Here is a 22,678-nt window from a genome sequence, read left to right on the forward strand (position 1 = left end):
TCTTCTGACTCTTTATACCAACAACCTGGGTAGGGTCAGAGAATTGAAATGTACTGAAATTGATCTGAGTCATTGTTTTCTCAGATCTCCCAAAGATGATACATAGCTAGTACTGCTTTATATGAATTAAGGATAAGTTAATAATTACACACAATGTATACTGTTGGGGTTTATAACTTACTTCTTTCAGGAACCAGTATGAAGGGGCTATACCATACAAAGCTGCCAGATTCAGGCGGAGTTTCAGAAAAGTTCTCAGATACCACTGACAAAAGTGTCAATAGGAAGTGAATGGTAAGTATCTGGGAGGGAGAAGTTAACCTGTGAATCTCAAACTCCTGAACTGAATAAAATCTAGAAAATAGTGCTACTGGACATTTCAGTGAAATTTAGTCTCTGCACATACCCAAGAAGCAGAATGCTGGAGAATTTCAATTTGGCCAATCTGAAATGAAAAGTCTTTCCTCTTAAAAATCTAACACAACACTTTAAGAAAGATAGTTAATTTAATTATAAGGAAAAGATCCATGATTAATTAAAATTTCAAAAGCACATATACTGAACTGACATTAATTTGACGAGCAAGAGGACATCTTATTGCTATTACAGTCACTTTACAAGGAAACAATTTCAATGAGGGGTGGGAGCTGACTGCAATCCTGTTCAGTCCCATGAGCTCCTCGTGTGTACTGTGGCACTTCCCCATTTGATTGGGCCTCTTAAAGGAAATGTCCATTGTCTTCCACCTATGTCGTGACTCCAGCTTAGAGGTAGGCACAGAGCCGCTCCAGCTGCCCAGGATTCCCATTGCTTAGGAAGAGCAGTTCCTTTTTCCCTTCTTCTGTGTGAGCTAAAATGGAGTAGAACACAGAAAATTGACAGTTTTCTCCTGCAGTATTATGTTACCCAGAAAATTCTGTAGTCAGAGGCTGTATTAATCAGATTAGCACTCCCTTTCTGTCTCTAGTCTTCCAATCCAGCATCTACCTCTCCCATTGCTTCAAGAGTATCTTCTGGACTTTAGGACTTTGTCACATCTCCCAACGCCCTCAGAAATCTCTCCATGATGTTTCCCAAACCACCATTGCTGCAGCTGCATTACAGTCTTTCCTTTATTCCTTTAATAACCTATTCCAATTATAGCTAATTCTCTACTGATAGAAGAGTCTTTACTTTTCCAACACATCATTTTACCCCCTCCCCATTCCCAAGCTGAGGGCAAGGGTAAAAAGAACAGCTGGAATGCTTTCATGTACACAGACTAGGGCAGGTATAGCATGGATTTGGTTTGCTTTGGGGGTGGCTTCTCACACACTATCAGTTATTCTGTGGGTGCCCTAGGATATGAGTCAATTGGTTTGTTGAATGGTAAGTGAACAAAAGATTAAAAAGACAAAGAAGGGAAGGGGAAGGGAAGGGGGAGGGAAGGGGAAGGAAAGGGGAAAGGAAGGGAAGAGGAGAAAGGAAGAAAGAAAAATGCAACAACAAAAGTGTGGCAGCCACCCAAACTAAGTAAATGGGCTTGTTCTGGCCTTTTATAGCACGAGCATCTTATTTTAGACTACTGTTGCCCCCAGTCCCACACCTTTCTGAACCCTCTAATAACTAGAAAGAAGTCAAGATAAAGGGAAAAAAGATGAAATAAAAATTTCATCTGCTGCTGCTGAGGGAAGAAGAGATCAAGGCTCTGACTCAGTGGGACTCTTCCTGAGACCATAAAGCCCTTATACAAAAAAATTTAACAACTGACCTTTCTCATGTTGGAGCCAATTGTTTTCCAAATAATACTGAATACAACTTTCAAATTCTGTTGGATTATAGTTGGAAACCAGGATAGGAATAAAGGGATCAAGGGCATCAAATCCTTCCTGTAGAAGAAAAAGTATAAAGATATAGTGATTGTTAAGTGACAAATGAGCAGGGAAAAAAAGTGGGGGAGGAGTGACAAATCAGTGGAGAGATCAATTTTACTTAAACATTTTAAGGGTAAGTTCTTAACTTTTCTTCTATTCTACTCTACTCATCCGTCTCCGACTATCCTGCCTTATATAAGAGGCTCCACATATAGTGGCTGGCTACTGTTGCTCTACCTGACCACAAGTATTGTATTTTACTATAATACCTGAGGGGTGATTCCACTTGTTTGAATATATATACACACATAGACATACATAAACATATACATATTTTAATTTTTAATAGTTCTGAATTCAATATTGACAACAGTTTTCACAGTTCATATATTGAAAACAAAAAAATAAAACAAGGATGTGGAAAAGACTCTAAATGGAATATAAACTGAAACAAATGAATCAATCAAACTGTACAGCAGACCCCTTTATCCACTGGGGATACATTCCAAGATCCCCAGTGGACTAGTAAACATGCAGATTACTGAATCCTACATATACTTTTTTCCCCCCTATACATACCTACCTTTTCTCTTAAAGAAAGCACTTTACAGCTTCTCTTGGGCATATCTGAACTGCCAGCATCACTACTCTCATGCTTTAGGGGGTACCATGAAGTAAAACAAGGGTTACCTGAACACGAGCACTGCGATAGTGCAATGACCGATAGTAACTGTGACTGCTACTAAGTGACTAATGAGCAGGGAGTATATACAGCGTGGATATTCTAGACAAAACGATTAACTTGTGTCCTGGGCAGAATGGGCCGTGAGATTTTATCATATTACTCATAACAGTGTCCAATTTAAAATTTATGAGTTATTTCTGGAATTTTTCATTTAATATTTTTGGGCCACAGTTGACCACAGGTAAATGACATTGTGGGAAATGAAACCAAGTATAAATGGGGGACGACTGTACCTCAAATTCGAACAGAACACTGAAGGCATAAGGGAAAGTAACCTAACTTTTTAAAAAAATTTTATCTTATTTTGACATTCAATATTGTTTTGTCCTAGTTTTAGGTGTATCCCACGGTAACTTCTGAACAGAGTACTGATACCAAATATCCTTAGGCTAAAGACGAAAAGTACTTAAACAAATATTGTGCTGCAGTTTATAGCTATTTTTTATAGAGTCAAGGGTTAGTAACCCTGAAACTACTTTTACTGTAACCTAAGACTGAGCTAACAGTTAAATAGACTGTGGATAATAACAGATTTCTTTTATTAAAATATTTAAAAAATATTTTATTTATTTATTTTTAGAGAGGAGAAGGGAGGGAGAAGGGAGAGAAACATTGACATGCAAGAGAAACATCAATCAGCTGCCTCTTATACGCCCTCAACTGGGTACCTGGCCCACAGCCCAGGTATGTGCCTGGACTGGAAATTGAATCAGCAACCTCTTGGTCCACAGGCCAGTGCTTAATCCACCGAACCACAACAGCTGGGTCTAACAGCAGATTTCTTATTGTCTGAGATGAGGGTTATAAATATGGAAGGAGGGAAAGATGTGAATGCTGTGATACTTGACTGGTATTGGAACTAACAGTATGAACTCATGGTTTATTTAATTTTATTTCTTTGTGTTTTATTATTTTTTGTCATTTTTCTTTTTCTTTTTTTTGGTTTTTTTTTACAACAGAGAAACAGATATACATGTATGATGTGTACAGATAAACACATGTATGCATATAGTCCATACACATCTGAATAGTACATATATCTATTTACCAACTCTGCTGGAGGGCCTACAAAGTGACACTTAAGTCACTTACAGTAACAGTAAGTACACCTAGCACCCTTAATTTCTAAATACCATTCTCCTGTAAAACAAATCAAGGGTCCTTGGAGAAATGGCCATTTTAAAAGTAGGCATGCAGATTATAAGATTAAGTCTGAAACATATTCTTGTGCCAAAAATAAGTAGAGAAAGAGTTACGGGTACATGTTAATAGGTCAGAGAAACCCTGACCAGGTGGCTCAGTTGGTTGGGAGCACTGTCCTGTGCACCAAAAGGTTGTGGGTTTGATCCTAGGTCAGGTTGCGTACAGGAGGCAACTAATTAATGTTTCTTTCTCTCTCTCCAACCTACCTCTCTCTCTAAAAATCATAAAACATATCCTTTGGTGAGGATTTAAAAAAAAAAAAGACATAGAAGCCAGCTTGAAGGGGCTCCTACTGGCCAAATCTGGGATAATGTAAGCTCCAAAATAAATGATAGTAAAGGTAAAGAATCCACCTGTATGTAATCAAACAAATACTTAAGGGAGAAAGGAAAGTTCTCACACATCATAGAAAGCTAACTGATAGATTCTGAGGAAATGATGGAAACTAGAAAATATCTATTTTGCAATTATCATAATAACTGACTTAGGGAAGAATCACCAATGGATACTAAAACTTTAAGGAGAAATTTGAGAAGTAACAGGATATTAACCTAATCTCAAACTGTATCTCCACAAAATATTTATTCATTATAAAAGTAAAAGAGTAACTTTACTGAAGAGAAACCAGTTGGATACCACCTTAACTGAGTATTCAAATTAACATCACCAGTAGTAGGAGCAATAGGTTTCACGTACCTCCTAATATTATGCACTAAGAACACACATCACTTCTAAAATCACACATAATCAGGAGAAAACATCAGATGCTCTCATAAAATAACCCATAACTGGCATGAATTCTTCAAAAATAGAACTATAAATATTAAGATTATAAAAGAGACTAAGCAACAGTGCCAGAATAGAGGAGACTAAAGGGAAATGACAAGTGAATGCTATACACTGACCAGGACTTTCTTTTTCTGTAAAGAATATACTGGTGCCCTGACCGGTGTGGCTCAGTGGGTTGGGCACTGTTCCCACAAATCAAAAGATCGCTGATTTCATTCCCAGTCAGGGCACATGCCTGGGTTGCTGGCCAGGTTCCTGGTTGGTTTCTCTTACACAATGATGTTTTTTTCTCTCTCTTTCTCGCTCCCTTTCTCACTCTCTAAAAATAAATAAAACCTTAAAAAAAAATAGACTGGCAAAATCAGAAGAAGTTCTATAGATTAGTTAACAGTATTATATCAATATCAAGTTCTGATCTGGATAACTGTGCTGTGGTTATTTACTAGGATATCTTTGATTTTAGGAAGTACACATGAATTAGAGAGAAAGAGGCATCATATTTCAGATTACTGTCACATATGCAGGAAAAAAACAAATGGAGAGAGAGAATAATAAAGTAAACCTGGTAAAGTGTTAACATTTTAGGAATCTCGGTAAAGTCATACAAGAATATACTTTTTCTTCAGGTCTGAAATTAGGTAAAAAAAAGATGGCTTTAGACAGAATGACTAAGGAACAAAAAATTTTCGTTATCTGACCTTTCCTAGTAGCTCCTGGGGCAGATAGGCTTTCCGTGGCTTAAAAAGAGACCCAGTCTGGCTCAGAGTCAACACAATGGCGCCTCCGTTCTGGAAGAAAGGAAAAAAAGCCAAATTAGATAAAGCTAAAAAAGACAGAGGATATAAAAACACTTTGAACAATTGCAAGCAAGTAATGACACTAATATTTAAATAAAATGATTTTGAATAATCTTGTTTCAGTCAAGTGGAAAGATTAGAAATCAAATATATAGATTTTAAACTTGGTAGTTATAGGAATTAAATAAAATATAAGAACTTTCCATAAAATTAGCAACTGAAAGGTACTAGCAATGAAGCAGTCGTAGATCTTTAAAATAAAAATGTTTCTTTCTGAAATGTATTAAGAGATCATATGCACTCACCCAATCATTTTTCACAATTTTCCTCAAGTTGTAAATAAGTGCTAGTTCCTCCGGGGCAATCTGCACATTGGTCAATGTTTGAGGGGGGAAGAAAGGGAATGGGAGCAGAAGAAAGAGGACATTACTTGCTTTGCCTGGATGCTTCCCTGAGCCAACTAAAGTGACAACTAAAAATCCTCAGCTACTATGTAACCATAGCACCTGAAGGTATAACCTCTGAGATAGGCCACACAGTTGTTGGCCCTAAACCTGCTGTGCTTAAGTTAAAAATGGTCCCCAAGGGAGAAAACACCCACTGCCCAAACCAGCCCCTTCCTTGATGCCTCTGATCTTCCCTGCGTAGGCCACATAGCCTCATTTTGAAAATAGGAAGAAAAAGTTGTTTCTGCTGTCATGCCCTGTCCAAAATATCCTTAGTTTTCAGTAGATAATGGAACTTGGTATCACCTCCTTTTGATGCTATTTTCAACTACACATCTTAATTCAAATACTCGTAGAGCTAGAAAATATATTGCATGTTTATTATGCCCCAGCCTATGTATATAATGGCAACAGAAATCAGGGAACCCAGAACAGAGAAACTCAGTTTTCCTACTGGGCTTTTATCTTCTCTTTTCAGCGTGGTCCTTCCCCAGAGAGCATTGACTCCATCCACGGCCACCAGGAGGTGAAAAATACCCAAAGAACTTTGCCTCTTTAGCTCTTTGAGCACAATCCCAACTGCGTCTGTGGCATTCCTCACCCGTGTTATACCCTGTAGCAAAAGGGAGACGGTGGCTTATAGTCCTCTCTATGAGAGGCCTCCCTGGTTATGGCACAGTACACAGTTTTGTTTTTTTTAATACCTGTTCAACTACTTCTCCCAGAAGACTGCCTTTCTCAGTGCTTTCTCGTTTATTCCAGACATACTTCTCTTGAATTTTTATCTAAAAACAAACAAAATAAAAACCAAAAGTTGCTACTCAGCCAAAGGATGAACTGATTCCTAGCTGAGAAGGTAGGAGGCTAAGGAATCAGTTAGGAATCAGTTTACATCTATTTTGCAAGCCCTGTAAGAGATCTCAGTATGGAAGTGAATGCTATCTAGCCTATTTCTCCCTGGAGGTTAAAAATACACACATGTATGTATACATGATTCTTTTTTTTTTTTTAAAGGTTTTATTTACTTAATCTTAAAGTGAGGAAAAGGGAGGGAGAAAGAGAAGGAGAGAAACATTGCTGTGAGAGAAATACAGATTGGTTGCCTCCTGCATGTGCCCCAAACACGGACTGGGCCTACAACCCAGGCATGTGCCCTGGCTGGGAATCAAACTGGCAACTTCCCTTTGCAAATGATGCACAACCAACTGAGCCACATGATCGGTGTCATACATATGATTTTGACTAAAAAGGTCAAAATTTTAGGCCTTGGCACCTACATTTTTAATAAGCTCCTAGAAGATTCTGAATATCTAGAGTTGAGAGATCATATTTAAGAATTACCAAAGAGTAATTTTACCAATACCTTTCTGGTTCCAAAAATGATCTTATCTGGAGAAAATTACATAGCTGAAAATGTGCTTTAGAAGATTTGAGATTGTGACCTTGGAAAAGTTAATCTATTAATATGGACTTCAATATGCCACATACAAGATGGGAGCAGCCTACCTCTGCCTCTATTTCTCATGGATAAATAAGTTTCAGATTGAGCTCACTGTGAGTAAAATATAAGAAAGAAGTAGAAAATGGTACAGTTATTTCAACCACGATACTAGTTTTCCACAGTCCACTGTTACTCGGGGCACAAGGAGATAAGATCTATTTAAAGAATGTCCAACACCAAAGTCCTGGGAGTCTAGTTACCTGACTCAAGAAACGCTCATTTGCAGTTTTGAAATTCTTCAGCCAGACTGAAGCCTCTAAAGGTTGATCAAAGCGTTGTTTGTTGTAGGTGGACTGTAAAAGATCTTGGCAGTTTTTCACCCACAGATGAGCTAAAAAAAACCCCAAAAAAACCACACAGAAAATACACTAGGTAGGAACCGGCTGTATTCAATTCAAAAGACTATGATTTTTTAAGTCATGGGAAATAACTGTAACCATATATATCTATATAAATCTATATAGATCGATCGATGGATTGATCGATCTATCTTATAGCCTTCTTGTTTCCAAGGTTTATTTTTGTCTGGTATTCTATTTTATTTTTCCTCACCCAGGGGTATTTTCATTTGCTTTTTTAGAGAAAGAGGAAGGGAGAGAGAGAAACATCTATGCAACAGAAGCACTGACTGGTTGCCTTTGTATGTGCTGGGACCGGGGATTGCATGTGTCCAGATCAGGGATCGCACACGCCCATGCCAGAACTGGAGATGAGCCCACTTACCTTTTCTGTTATGGGATGACACTCCAACCACTGAGGCGCACTGGCCAGGGCAGCTCCATTTTAGATTAAACATTATCATTTTAATCATTACACAAGGAATATCAAGTGTATTCCTCACCTCAGCTTCCTCGCAGTTTCTAAAGATAGTCATAAAATCTGGGTGCACACACACACCAGGTGGGATATGTACAAAGTAGGAGAGTTTAAGTTTTTAAACTCTAGAATGATGATAACCAGTACCATGTAAAAGGCTCTCTGGATACTCAAAATTGCTGACTGATGGCAATAAAGCCCGTGATGACCTCTAAGGTGGGAGGTCATGTTCGTGGGCATTATGTATCAAAGTGAGGACTGCTGGGCCAAAATACTTCATTCTTATTATCAAGAAGCTCCAGGAAACTTTTAGATGAATTCCTTCTTATTGCATTTACTTCACCTTGCAACCTGCTTCTCAGTAACATGAAGAAATTATGATGAACTAGTCAGACCACTCTGCATCTGAAGCAAAGGCCTGTCCTGGAAGTACTGGAGCCTTGTCAGAAAATTAAAGCCACAATGCTACCACAGTAACAGGATAACTAAATTCAGCACAGTGAAGACAGAAGTTCTTACCATCTGGAATATGCAGTATCAGCCAGTTCTGTTTTGCACAGAAATGAATAATATGGCAAAGACTGAGGGTTTTTCCTGTTCCCTTCTCCCCATCTAAATAACATACTTGTTAAAGAAAACATTACCAGAAGGGACCCTTCTACTGTTGACAAAGAGTACTCTTGCATTTCTTCTATTCTCCCATTTGAGGAAGGAAAGCACTGGCTCAAGACACTGCACACAGGCAGGAAAGGATACAGAGAACATATCGTACAGCTGGAAGGGCAAAATTGGTGTTTTTCAGGTGATGCAAAAGCTCTAGGGCTGGTTTCCTTACCATCAGGCAAGCTTCACTGAATGTCTTCACCTAACAAAACAGAGAAGGAGAAGGAGAGATTGGGTGTGGAACTTCTAGCCAGTTCTTGGTATATACGCTGAGCCTAATACACCAACAAATTGCATATTTTTTATTTATGCAGTTAGGAGAGGTTGGGTTGGTTTTGAATTTCAAAATATATCCATATAATTTAGCTGAAAAGAGAAACACATTATCTTATATCAATTAACATAAGGGTCAGCTTTTGATTAGATCTGTTAATGAAGTACAGATAGTCCATCAGTTAACTGAAATCTACAAACACTACAAACATTCACAACATAAGTTTGTATACTACTTAGCATTGATATAAATATTAAAAGTATGTAAAATGCTTAACAGAGTACCTGACAAATGGTAAGTGCTGAATAAAGGTAATTCCTTTAAATTTATTTTTAGCTAATTTTTATTACAATGACCATCCAGACTTTTCTCTAGAATTATACAGACAAACCAGAAAACTGATACGTAAAGTTCATTTCCTTTCTGCCATCAGGAATACTCTGGTGGAAAAATTTGAGAATCATTGATATGTGTAAAAGTGACTTAAGAATGTCTACTGTGCCCTGAGTAGTCAACCTGAAAACCAAAGGGTTGCTGGTTTGATGCCTGGGTAGTGAGCCAGGTCCATGGTGGGGTGAGTGTGAGAGGCAGGCACACACTGATGTTTCTATCCCTCTCTTTCTCCCTCTCTTCCCCTCTCTAAAAATAAATAAATAAAATCTTTAAAAAATAGAGTCTATTGAAAAGGAAACTAACAAATATTATTAGATAAGGATTAAAATAGTGTTGGTATTTTTAAATATATTTTATTGATTATGCTATTTCGGTTGTCTCATTTTTTAAAAACATTTTTTTTATTTATTTTTAGAGAGGGGATGGGAGGGAGGAAGAGAGGGAGAGAAACATCAATGTGTGGTTGCATCTCGTGTGCCCCCTACTGGGGACCTGGCCCGCAACCCAGGCCTGTGCCCTATACTGGGAATTGAACCAGTGACCCTTTGGTTTGCAGGCCGGCACTCAATCCACTGAGCCACATCAGCCAGGGTGGTATTTTTTAAAAAGCAATCCTAAGCAAACAAGTGGATTGGAGAAGGGTTATTGGAGAAGGACTTGATAAGTACAAGCTTAATGAAAAGTGAAACCTTAAAAAATTTGATATAGATATTAATACAAAAATGCCCTTTTAGGCAATATGACAGTGCAAAAACACAAAAGCAACACTGAGGATGTTGGCCTTCACATAAATGGAAATTATGGAAAGAATGTATGAGTGATTCTCTCCAAAGCACTGGTGGTTACACCGTCATGAGAGCAACTTGAAACAATTAAAATTAGACCCTCACAACCCTGAAGCTGGAGACTGTACTATGAACGTCACAGAACAGTTTAAAGTGACATTATAGATGCTTCCTTCCAGTTATGTTCTATTTCCAAACTTAACAAAATTTTTGATGACAAGGCTGTTTATAGTCTAGTATTAGCTAGCTCTCTTACATTACATCAAATTTTTTAAAAATGAAGCACACTGAAGAAATGATAGCCTTTGGTTCCTCAGCTAAAAGTCATCGGCACAGTCAAGTTTGATATTTTATTAAGAATGAATGCTTTCTGAGGCTGAAAATAATTAAGCAGAAACTAGTCAAAAGAACCAATTATGCCAATAAACCATGTTGCAGTTAATCATGAATTCTTTGAATGGCTATCAAGAACCCAAGCAATTCTTTGGGTTAAAGTTATGACCACAGAACTACAATTTCCTGAAAATTTGTGAGACGGAAGAACAAACATGCATCTAATCTAAATATCATTTCTATATAGCTGAGGAATATATTTTGATTTTGTTTTTCTATAACATATTAACTATTTTCATGATACTTCTCTAAGGAAAACATTAAGTTCATTTTTTAACAACTCTTTGAAGTTTCTAGAAATCTGTTGGGTAAGGAAAATAGCAGGATATTGTTTAATTATTTAAGAATATTTTGCCTAGCCCTGGCTGGTGTGGCTCAGTGGACTGAGCGTTGACCTATGAACCAAAAGGTTGCTGGTTTGATTCCCAGTCAGGGCACATGCCTGGGTTGCGGGCCAGGTGTCCAGTTGGGGGCGTGTGAGAAGCTGCCAATTGATATTTCTCTCGCACATTGATGTTTTTCTCCCCCTCTAAAAATAAATATAATCTTCAAAAAAGAGAGAATAGTTTGCCTGGCTCCAAAAAGTTTGTGTTTTTTTTTTTTTTTTAAATCCTTACCTGAGGATAGGTTTACTGATTTTAGAGAGCGGGAATGTGGGGGTAGGGAGGGAGAGAAACTTCAACATGAGAGACATAAATCAAGTAGCTGCCTCCCATACAAGCCCCAACTGAGAATCAAATCCAAAACCTGGGAAGGGCCCTGACCGGGGATCGAACCCACAATCCTTTTTGTGTATAAGACAATGCTCCAACAAATGGAGCCACCTGGCCAGGACCCCAAAAAGGATTTTAAATGGTTAAACACAAATAAACATTGACTTAAAGTAGTTGCACTATTTTTTTTTTTTTTTTAGATTCAAATTTCATTTTTTATTGTTTTCAACTCATTTAATCCCAACCCTTTGCTATCAACAGCCTGTGTTCTGGGCTCACTCCAATTTCCTCCCCTGTTTTGACCACCTGCATTACAAATCGAGGAGGCAGGCCATGGGGGAATATAGTCTTCATCTCCTGGAGGGGAAGGTTGTAGTGCTGACCCTCATGTCGCTCCTCATGCTTGGCCTATGAAATAAAAATGCAAACAGGAATATTGGGGCCATAGACGAAGTGACAAAGACTTTGAAAAATGGAAAGGGCCGAATACACCATTGAAGAAACATTTATCCCTCAGAGTTGGAAAGGATATCTTTCACTTCTTATCTGACACAAAAAAATGCTGGCTCTTGTCTCCAAATCCAGTGTGCATATAAAGCTGGCATTGGCCTAAATGATGAACCAGTTTCCCAGCAACATAAACCCTAGCCCTGGAGGTAGCAGTGACAGTTCCTGCCATCTGGATTCTTCTGAGCTGTGTATAGAGATGCTCCAGTCATATGACAAGATTATCTGCATGCTGCTGTTTCCATAGAAACTCTAGAGAAATTGGCAGATAGACTGCATTCACAGGGAAAGCCTGAAAGCCACCTTGATGACTTTATTCACTTATTCTATTTTATTTTGTGCTTGTGAATGTACGTGAACATTGTAGATATAAATAAAACACATCTTACCACAATGGTGTTTGGGGGAAATGAGTTATTTTTTCCCCTCCTACATGCACAGCAGTGTATGTTAAGGTAGGAAGACCCAGAGAGTAGGAATACAGACAAAAAATAAAAAGCTATTGGTTTCCTTCATATTTAAGCACAGACCTTACAACTAACTTCATTTATGAGAGGCAGCAATAATGCCAGTAAACGAGAAAAGGTATCAACATCTAGCCTAATGGGATCTGAAGTAGAAAATACAACACTGGATACTACTGGAACCGCAGCTTTTGCCGACAAACCTCACTTTAAATGCTGCTCTTCTCAACAAATCAAGTTAGTTACCTCTCCAGAACTAGGAAATCCACTTAGAAAGGTAGATAAAAAACAATCCCAGATTGGTTATTAGGAAAACTGGGTTCTGTAATTACTTTGCTGTGATCTTGGGCAAGTTAAATTGATTTCTTAGGATTCTCCATACCACAGTCTGTAAACTATGGCTGACTACCATTTCTGTAAATAAAGTTTTATTGGAACACAGCCATAACCATTTGTTTATGACAGAGCTAAGCAGTTGTGACACAGACCACTTTGGCTCAGAAGCTTAAAGTTTTACTATCTGGTCCTTAAAGGAAAAGTTTGTGAACCTATCATACAGTAAGATCAATAATAACTTCTAAATGTAACTTCTAAGTATTTACTATGTACCTGCTCTATGCCCAGCAAAATCCTTGGCATGAGGTGAATTCAATGGTAGGGGTTAAGTCAGAATTAATGTGGACTAACCCTGCCTGTTTTATGTTACGACAGTATCAGATAGGGATGTGGAAGATACAGGTCCCAGAATCCTGTCTTGGGTGCATTGTCTGATTACATGTAGATGTGGGTTTTAGTTTTCCTGATATGTAAAATGACAGCAGCACAAATTATAAGCCCTTAAAAAAATATATATATACATTAGCAACTTACCGGGTCATCTTCACTGGTGCGGGAAATAGATCTGAGACTCTCAGATGAAACCTGACTATCTAGTGGAGCAGCAAGGCTTTGGGATGCCTGGGTCCCCATGCGCAAAAAATGTCCAGGGTCCAACTAGAAAAGAAACCGGTTTAGTGTTCTGGAATCATAAAACTTTCTATGCTTGCTACAACACTGAGGTTTTAAGCCATGTTTGCAACAGAGGAAAATGCCACTATTATACACTTTAGTTTTATGCAAAATGAGGATTCTTGTTCTTATTTACAATTCTCTAAGTCTAAGCATGTTATTTACGCTCTGTTTCAGCATAACTGATCTGTTTCAGCTTGTGTTGCTCTGTCTCAAATAGAAAGAAACAATTCCATTAGAGATTTTTCAGGAGGCATAATATAGTTATTAACTTAAAGCAGGAAACTTCTTTTAATGCTCTTGCCCACAGTAACGACTGGTAGCCAGTACTGTACAATTCTCAGCTGTCCAGTAATCATAGTTACTTCAGTTATTAGGGGCTTAGCGCAATGTTCCTATTTGATAGGTATAATTATACTCCCTGCAACAATTTTCTAGCTTGCTGTGCCCTGGAATAAAGAATTTTATTGATAAAATAATAAGGGAGTGCATAAAGCATCCAGCTAAGTGAAAATATACTACTCTACAGGCAATTCAGTGAACTGCACATGGAAACCTCTGAACTGGGAAGGGATGGGAGGTGGGGGGAAGAGGATAATTTAGGAGACAAATCTAAGAAAATGTTAACTGGAGAACCTCTAAACTGAGTTTGAGGATAAAAGACTTATATAGACATGAAAGATGCCAATTACAAGGTCAAGATTAGGATATGAAGCCAGCAGAAGCAGATGAGAGAGACAGCTATAACATGGGAATTTCCTGATAAATCGATAGGTAACATGAAAGCTGCCTGTATTTATATTTAGTTTCACCAAGCAGCTTCATGAATGAAGAAAATGTGTATTATTTTTGTACCACCCTCGTAATACTAATGTCCATTTCTAATTGGTATCTTTACCTCTAAATCTTTGACTTTTCATCTTTCATAGTCTAAAAGATTTGTCTTCCCATATAATAACTTTAATCAAAAAAGCTTGGATGGCTTCCTAGTGATATCAAAATAGTCCCAAAGTCCTTAGAATGGTAATCAAAGCCCTGACTTCAACTGACCCCTGTGGTTGCATTCCTATACGAACTCCATATTCCAGCCCTGTGACCATGCTAATATGTTATTAACTTTTATGCCTCTATAATTCTGCTCCTTTTACTTCAACTTCCCTCTCTGTTTAAATCTTACTCCTCCTTTAAGGCTCATCTCAAATGTCACATCCTCTGTGATGATTTTCCAGATACCTCCAGTCAAAAGTAATTATTTTTCCCTCATTGCTGATAGCACTTTCTTTGTCTTTTTTTATTTATTGATTTTAGAGAGAGATAGGGGAGAGATGGGGAGGGGGCAGGGAGACGGAGGCAGAGACATTGATCTGCTCTTCCACTTATTTATGTACTCATTGGTTGATTATTATATATGCCCTGACTGGGGATTAAACCTACAACTTTGGTGTACCAGGACAATGCTCCAACCAACTGAGCCACCTGGCCAGAAAACAGAACTTTCTTTGTCTTGTATGACATTTTTTTTTGTGTGTGACAAGTACATTTGTCTTGTACTCTGCCTTGAACTGCATTCATGGCTTTTGTTAACGGGGTACCTATTATGTACTAGGCAACATGAGGGTTTTTTCTTTTTTTTTTTTTTAATTTTTTTTCTTTATTTTTTTTAGAGAGAGGGGAAGGAAGGAAGAGAGGGAGAGAAAAATCAATGTGCAAAAAAAATATCGATCAGTTGTCTCTCGCATGCCCCCAATCGGGGACCTGGCCCTCCATCCAGGCATGTGCCCTGACTGGGAATTGAACTGGCCACCTTTCTGTTTGTGGGATGACTTCCAAACCACTGAGCCACACCAGTATGGGCAACAACAGGATGTTTTTTACGACATGATTTTATAATTTTATTCAACTATCAGATGCTTAAGGTCTAAATTGGCAATGTTTTTGAAGTATTTAAGAAATGATAATTGGCCCCAGCCACTGAGTCCCTGCGGAGGATTGAACAACCTCTCCCTTGAGTCCCCTTTGCTTCCTGACGCTCTGTCCTCCCTGCCCGCCTTCTCCTACCACAGCCTGTTTCCACTGAGGAAAAGCAATTGTATAGAATGTCTATTATCTAGAACCTCTATTCTTTCGACCCCTTTGCTGATGCAAATTAAGAGTGATGATCTGCTTCCTGCTGGCACTAAGGATTACATCCATATAAAAATTCAACAGAGAAATGGCAGAAAGACCCTTACTACTGTCAAAGAGATCGCTGATAATTACGATAAAAAGGAACTAGTAAAGCCATTTAAGAAGAAATTTGCCTGCAATGGTACTGTGAATGAACATCCAGGATATGGAGAAGTAATTCAGCTACAGAGTGACCAGCTCAAGAACACATATGCTAGTTCCTTGGAGAGACTGGACCGGCTAAGGACGACCAGCTGAAAGTTAATGGGTTTTAAGTGCTTTTGGCTCACCAAAACTTTTTAAGTGAAGATTTACTTGCAGTGAGTAGATCCTCCTTTCTGTCCTGTTCACAAATTTAAAAACCTCACAGCTTGTATAATGTAACCATTTGGGGTCTGCTTTTAAGTTGGACTAGTGTAACTCTTTCACTCAATAAAGTTAAAAGAGCTATGCTGTCTAGTCTTGAAGTCTCTCATTTAAACAGAGGTCAAGTCGTATGCACATGACAATGTCCAGCCTTGAACAAAGCAATAATGTGATGTTTCAGTCAAATCCAGAGCCCCAAGATCACAGGCAGCTACGTCTGGCTAGAAGCTCCTCACCAGAGTTCCCTGCCCTTAGACATCGACAGTTTTGGGTGAAGCTAAGAGGAGGGGTAAGGCAGCAAAGGCATTTGCACCACTAGAGGTCGCCTTCGGTAGTCAGAGATCTCCAACTTGACCAGGTGGATGGAGCTTAGAGCAGCCACGATCCCTCCGGTGAGGTGATAAGAATATCTGGCTTGCCACCAAGGTCTTTTGGATCAGACACGTCCTAGCTAACTGATGTCCACACACCAGAATTTGAGGCTAACCTTCTATCAGAGTTAAACTTTTGACAAGGGAATAAATTTCAAAGGGATGTAAGTCATATAGCTAGCCGCAGAGCTTGTAACTTACTAGCAACAGCTGCCTAATACCATGCGAGGTAACAAACTGATTTTTGGGTTTTTTCTCCCTTCAGTTTTAATGTTATGTAACATATTTAAACCCTTATTTAAACAAAACTTGTTTTTAGAGGAAAAAAAGAAACAATCCAACTACAGAATATTAACAAATGTTAATAAAGATAATTGCAATCAAGCTTTTAAAAAAAATGTTACTTCTCCTATGACATGGTAAATTCAAACACAACTATTCTACTGAGACCTGTTACTTGAAGACTAGGGCAGCTGGGAGTGAAGTGAATGGAGAGAGAAATGGACTGTGACTGTTCTTTTGAGTGTGAACTTGTAAATTAAAGTCAGCTGAAGTTCTCCAGAGCATTTAATTCTGGATATAATAAATCCATCTAAACACAAGAAATCCACCTAAAAACAGTTTGTACAAAGCATTTAGGTCAGTCAGGACTCACTTTATGGACCCTGGTGGTAAGTCTTGTCATTCCTTTCAGCATTGTCCCCCGCACTTTGAAAAGGCCAGCCAGACTGGGAAAAAATATTTGTACAATGGGTTAGTATCCAGAATATATAAAGGATGCCTACAAATGGACAAAACAATGAGAACACACAAATAGACATGTCATAGAAAAGTTTATACAAATGCCTAGTAAACTCATGAAAAGATTTTTGTTCTCATTACAAATTAGGGAAATATAAGTTAAAACCATCACAACGAGACCATTCACAACCACGACATTGGAAATAAACGAAAAGGTCAGATAGTAGGAAATGGTAAAGAGGCTGTGAAGCCCTGGGAACTTTCACTCGCTGTCAGTGAGAGTGTAAATACAAATATCTAAGAAAACAAATTTGGCAGTATCATGTAAAGTTGTAAATGTACAGGTCTAAGACCCAGATATTCAACTCCCTGGTATTTATTCTAAAAAAATGCTTATACCTGTACACTGGGAAATATATATGACAATGTTCATAGTAGTAGATTATGAAGAATTATCAAAAACTGTAAAAAGCCCAAATGCCCATTGACAGGAGAGTAGATAAAGAGAGATGTGGTTGTACAGTGGAATACCATACAGAAACAAAAAGAACACAGTGCAGTTACATGCATGACATGTATGAATCTCAAAAACTAATATTGAGTGAGAACTATAACTTATATAAAGTTCAAAACATATGAAGCTTAATTAATTATTTGGGGAATATACATATATTTAGTAAAACTGAAGGAAAAAGCCAAGAGAATAAGCACATTATTTGGAATAATACTCTCAGGGAAAGGTGAAGGGATAAGACTGGGACAGGGCAGAAAAACAGGTAATGATTTATTTCTCATGCTGTACAATGGGTACATATTTGTTTTATTATTTTTATATTATGTGTGTTATATTTATTCAGTTGTATCTTGAAAGATAGTAAATTAAAAAAACCCCAAATCTCTTGGGAGTTAAAAGCTATTTAAAATACTTAAATGCAGCTCTCAATATTCTGTAGTGATAACATAACTAAATCAAATCTCCAAGTAATTACTTTATTTTAGCTAATAATTTTCACATTTCTTACAACCAAAATCTTTAAAGTAGCAGCAGCAGTAGTAACAACAAGAGTTGTACCCATTTATTTATTCAACAGTTACTGAGTACCTCCCACGTGCCAGGCTCTGCAAGACGATGAACAAAGCTGTTTCAGTCTCGCCCTGACTGGTGCGTCTCTGTTGGGTGTTGCCCCACAAAGTGAAAGCTTTGATTCCTGGTCAGGAAACATGCCTGGGTTGTGGGCTCAGTCCCAGTCAGGGTGTGTACAAGAGGCAACCGATCAATATTTCTCTCTCACACTGATGTTTTCTTTTCCTCTTTCTCCCTCCCTTCCCCTCTCTCTAAAGATAAATAAAATCTTACTGTTATTAGTCTCTAACCCAATAAATCTTTATTGACACAAACTCCTTTGAATTTCATCTCCATTTACTCGTATTTTTTTTTAATCCTCATCTGAGGATATGTTTATTGATTTTAAAAAGAGAAGGAGAGAGAAAGGGAGTAACATCAATGTGAGAAAGATTGATTGGTTACCTTCTCAAATGTGCTTCAAAGGGGGATCAAACCAACAACCTTTGCTGTAGGGGATGCTCCAGTTGAGCCACCCAGCCAGGGCTCTCTTTAGTTTTCAAGTTTACTTTTTAATGAAGCTGCTAATGTATTCCTTAATTCAGTCATACAAGAAATGTGTGATGTGCTTCCATATGCCCATACTACATAGAATATACAGTGGTAAACCAGACTGGTGTGGTCTCTACTGAACTGCCTCTCATTTAGCTCTGGGATTCCAGGACTCATTTGCTGTGTTTGAAAACCAGAGGTTTAGAGCAGCAGTTCCCAGAATGAGTTTGGTGAGTACTACTAATTTTTCCTAAAATGTACCAAGGCTCTGGCCATAGAAATCTGAGAAATGCTGTATAGCTATTCATTTCTTGAATAACTGTAATACATATTAGCATATTTAAAGATTTCAGGAAAACTACAGTTAGGGACTTCATTTTAACCCAAATTTACTTGGCCTTGCAATCCTTGGAACTCCTTTATAGCAAAACACTATTCATATCATTCTCCTGGATGCTAGTAGAGGAACTGCTACTGGGGAGTGAGGTAATGGCTGTGAACATGTTCCCTGGCCTGAGGATGATGCTCTACTATGCCACAGGCGGAGGTGAGGTCCCCTGTTTCCTGGTTTTGTTAATCTGTTCTCCCTATCTCTGCCATACACTGCCTTCTTGCCCTCCAACACCACTCAAAGCTCATCACCGCCACCTGCTGCCTAATACAACTGTTCAAAAAAGAGTTAAAAGGGGGCCTGAGGTTGCCTGGCCTCCTTAGAAAGGCCTGCTTCCGAGGCTGCCCCTTAGGTGGATTATAGGAGAGTTCCCACCATTCCCAGTAGTGTTAAGAGTGAGTCACAGTGCCTAAATTATTTATACAAACATGGTTTATGCACGTCTGCTTTCCTTCTGACAGCCTGAAATTTTATTACATGCTAGGCAGATAATGACATGACCAACCCCAATAAAAATCCTGGGCACTACAACTCAAATGGATTTCCCTGGTTCGCAACATTTCACAAGATTTTACTGGGAAAGGACTCCTGGAAACTTGTACTTGGTTTCCTTCAGACTTTGCCCTTTGTTGATTTTGCTCTGTATCCCTTCACTGTAATAAATCATAGCCATGAGTATATGTTGACTTCTGAGTCCTCCTAGGAAATCATAGAACCTGGGGGTGGTCTTGGCAACCACCAACACAATCAGCTAGTGCCCAATACCATCCAGCATCCATCTTTACGGGGCACCCAATCTACCCAATACCCACCAACACTTGGCATCCAGTGCCACCCAAAGCTCATTTCTGACCAGCTCAATTTTCTGAACCCGAATTTTTCTCAGTCTTCCCCTACTTTACCTAACTCAAGTCCTGCCTCCAACACTATCTTCCCCCATCTGTGACCAGCTTAACCCCCATGCCAATTCTAATCCTCCATTATCAGTTGATTTGCTACCCTAAGCTCTCCACTCAACCTCAATTTTCCCTGCTCCCAAGCTACTCATGACTCCAATGTCACTCTAACAGTACTTGGCCCATCCAACACTGCCATGACTTGTACACCCTAGTACAACCATGAATATGAGAGAGCTATGGGCTTCAGCTCTGGAGGGGGGCTGGTTCCTGAAAAGAGTGGATGGCATAGTCCTAGGATCAACTGCTTGAGACTGTAAATGACAGTGGCCTTAAAAGTATGCTTGAGACAACTTCAAATCTCCATACATTCTGGATTAAAGTCAAGGCAGAATATCCTGAGATTGCCACAAAAGCATTGAAAAGCCTGCTTCCATTTCCAACATCCTATCTTTGTGAAGCAGGGTTTTCTGCAGTTGACAGCAACCAAAACAAGACTACAGAGTAGACTGGACATAAGCAACACACTTTGGGTGTCACTGTCTCTCATCACCCCCAGATGGCACCGATTAGTTGCAGGAAAACAAGCTCAGGGCTTCCAGATTCTGCATTATGGTGAGTTGTATAATTATTTCATTATATACTACAGTGGAATAATAATAGAAATAAAGTGCACAATAAACATAATGTGTTTGAATCATCCTGAAACAATCCCCCTCTACCCCTGGTCAGTGGAAAAACGATCTTCCATGAAACTGGTCCCTGGTGCCAAAAAGGTTGGGGAATACTTTTAAAATACCTGTAAGCAGAAAGTCCTACTGACAGGCTAAATGAAAGCAGAAGAGAGGAATTACTTGCTCATTTTACTGCCCAGGGTATATGTCAGTCAGTGCATCAAAATAAAGGCTCAAAGCCACTAAGATCATGTAAAATTTGAGTACTTATTTCTCCTTTCAGTTTTTTCATGTCATCTGAACAGTCATTTGCAAAGCACAAGTTAAATATATTGCTTGTTACTGGAAGATAGGTAAAGGACAAGTTTCCTATTAGAAGAGAATGAGCCCTGGCTGGTGTGGCTCAGTGGATTGAGTCTCGGTTCAATTCCCTGTCTGGGAATCATGCAACCCTGGCATGCAACCCATACCTGGGTTGCAGGCCAGGTCCCCTGCAGAGGGGTGTGCAAGAGGCAACCACACATTGATATTTCTCTCCCTTTCTTTCTCCCTCCCTTCCTGACTCTCTAAAAAGAAGTAGATTATTTTTTAAAAAGGTGAATGATAGTACAAGATGAAAAGAGCTGTGGAAATGAATGGTGGTGTGGTGAGGGGTACACAATAAGGCGAATGTATTTAGTATCACAGAACTGCACACCTTAAAATGGTTAGGGTGGTAAAATTTTAAGTTACGTGTATTTTATCACAATAAAAAAGGAAAGACAAAAAAGTGACTGATGGTAAAAATTAAAGATGAATGATAATTATCTCAAGCCTTCTAGGAAGCAAAAATGAAGAAAAAATTCTCAAAGATATCATTAAAATACTTCTCTGATACTGTTCAACTGCCACCATTCTGAGATCACACATTGTCTACTTCTACTATTCCAAGACAGAAGAGTCCTCCTTCCGATCCTAGTCATTCGTTGCTTAAAACTTTGATATAACAAACAAGTCCCAGAGACAAAGTATTTCCTTAGTCTTTAGCCTTTCTGGGTACGCTTGAAGGGGCATGTCCCCTGTCACTATTCTGATGAAACTTTCTGGCTAGTGTTAGAGCCTTCATTTTTTTTTAAGAAAAAAAAAATGAGGCTGCATTTTATTTAGAAGAGCTAGTTTCCCTTTTTAAGAAAAGGTATTTTCACATAGATAGGCTAGATGTATACTGAGAAGGAAGTCAGAAAAAGCCTGTACCAAATTTAGAAAGACATCCTAAAGACTATATGCTAAGACTTTAGTGGTCACAAAAATCAGAGCTGCTTTCATTTTTTTTAATTGATTTTTTTTAGAGAGAGAAAGAAACATTGATTTGTTGTTGTACTTATTTGAGCATTCACTGGTTGCCAGGTTTGGTTCTCTGCTGGGTTTCCTCATGCATCTGAGGTTGGCTGGCTGGTCACGGTTGGCCTCACCTGGGATAACTAATTCAGCTCTACATTGTCTCATCTTCTAGCAGTGTATCCTGCACCTGTCAAAGCAGTGGGAAAGGTTCAAGAGGGCTGACATAACTTGACGTTTTCAAACCTTGCTCAGAACCAGCAGTTTTCTGTTATATCCTATTGCATCCTATTATTTGGACAACCTAGAATCAAAGGGTGGGAAGTAGACTTCACCACTTTATAGGAAGAAGTGCAAAATCAGAATTTTTCTGGCATGGAAACCACTGTACTGTTAAAAATTGAAGCCGGAATGTAAACATGGCTATTGGACTTAAGAGCAACATTCCTCATCATTATATCACATTTCTTCATAGGTGCCTTTGATCCCTTATTTGTGCAGCTATTCGTTAATTTTGATCTTAGGTAAGAGTAAGTTAATTATTAAAATTCATTTTATTAATTTGAACCTTATTTCAGTTTGTTGGTATCTCCTATTAATAAAATTATTTATTCCTTATCCAAGGACGTGCTTATTGATTTTAGAAAATGGGGAAGAGAGGGAGGGAGAGAGAAACATCAGTCGGCTACCCCTCGCACACACTCCAAACAGGGAAGGAACCCGCAACCCATGCATGTGCCCTGACTGGAAGTCACACCCGAAGGTGACGCTCCAACCAACTGGGCCACACA

The 22,678-nt window shown here is 38.6% G+C and overlaps 2 protein-coding genes across 4 annotated transcripts in view; one reads left to right on the forward strand and one right to left on the reverse strand.

The window, feature by feature from the left end:
• Positions 1-487: 487 nt before the first annotated feature.
• The window catches only part of DAP3 (death associated protein 3), a 29,186-nt gene continuing 6,995 nt past the window's right edge, over positions 488-22,678 (reverse strand). For 2 of the 3 annotated variants that reach the window (XM_054563175.1, XM_054563174.1), the window contains exons 2-13: positions 16,909-16,981; positions 13,213-13,335; positions 11,651-11,779; positions 8,907-9,015; positions 8,670-8,762; positions 7,535-7,665; positions 6,538-6,618; positions 6,288-6,446; positions 5,693-5,752; positions 5,289-5,378; positions 1,751-1,868; positions 488-850 (exon numbers count right to left, since the gene is read on the reverse strand). In XM_054563175.1, coding sequence (XP_054419150.1) covers positions 765-850; positions 1,751-1,868; positions 5,289-5,378; positions 5,693-5,752; positions 6,288-6,446; positions 6,538-6,618; positions 7,535-7,665; positions 8,670-8,762; positions 8,907-9,015; positions 11,651-11,779; positions 13,213-13,335; positions 16,909-16,950 — 1,221 coding nt within the window. In that variant the 5' untranslated portion in view covers positions 16,951-16,981 and the 3' untranslated portion in view covers positions 488-764. The remainder of the gene's footprint in view (positions 851-1,750; positions 1,869-5,288; positions 5,379-5,692; positions 5,753-6,287; positions 6,447-6,537; positions 6,619-7,534; positions 7,666-8,669; positions 8,763-8,906; positions 9,016-11,650; positions 11,780-13,212; positions 13,336-16,908; positions 16,982-22,678) is intronic. The other variant, XM_054563176.1, reaches the window with a different exon arrangement.
• On the forward strand, positions 15,362-15,774 carry LOC129062303 (eukaryotic translation initiation factor 1b-like). The gene has a single exon (XM_054563177.1). The coding sequence runs from the start codon at positions 15,490-15,492 to the stop codon at positions 15,772-15,774; it is 285 nt and encodes a 94-aa protein (XP_054419152.1). The 5' UTR covers positions 15,362-15,489.

This window comes from Pteronotus mesoamericanus, unplaced genomic scaffold (genome assembly GCF_021234165.1).
Source record: "Pteronotus mesoamericanus isolate MK-2021 breed Mesoamerican mustached bat unplaced genomic scaffold, CSHL_Meso_final scaffold_705, whole genome shotgun sequence".
NCBI classification, from domain to species: Eukaryota; Metazoa; Chordata; class Mammalia; order Chiroptera; family Mormoopidae; genus Pteronotus; species Pteronotus mesoamericanus.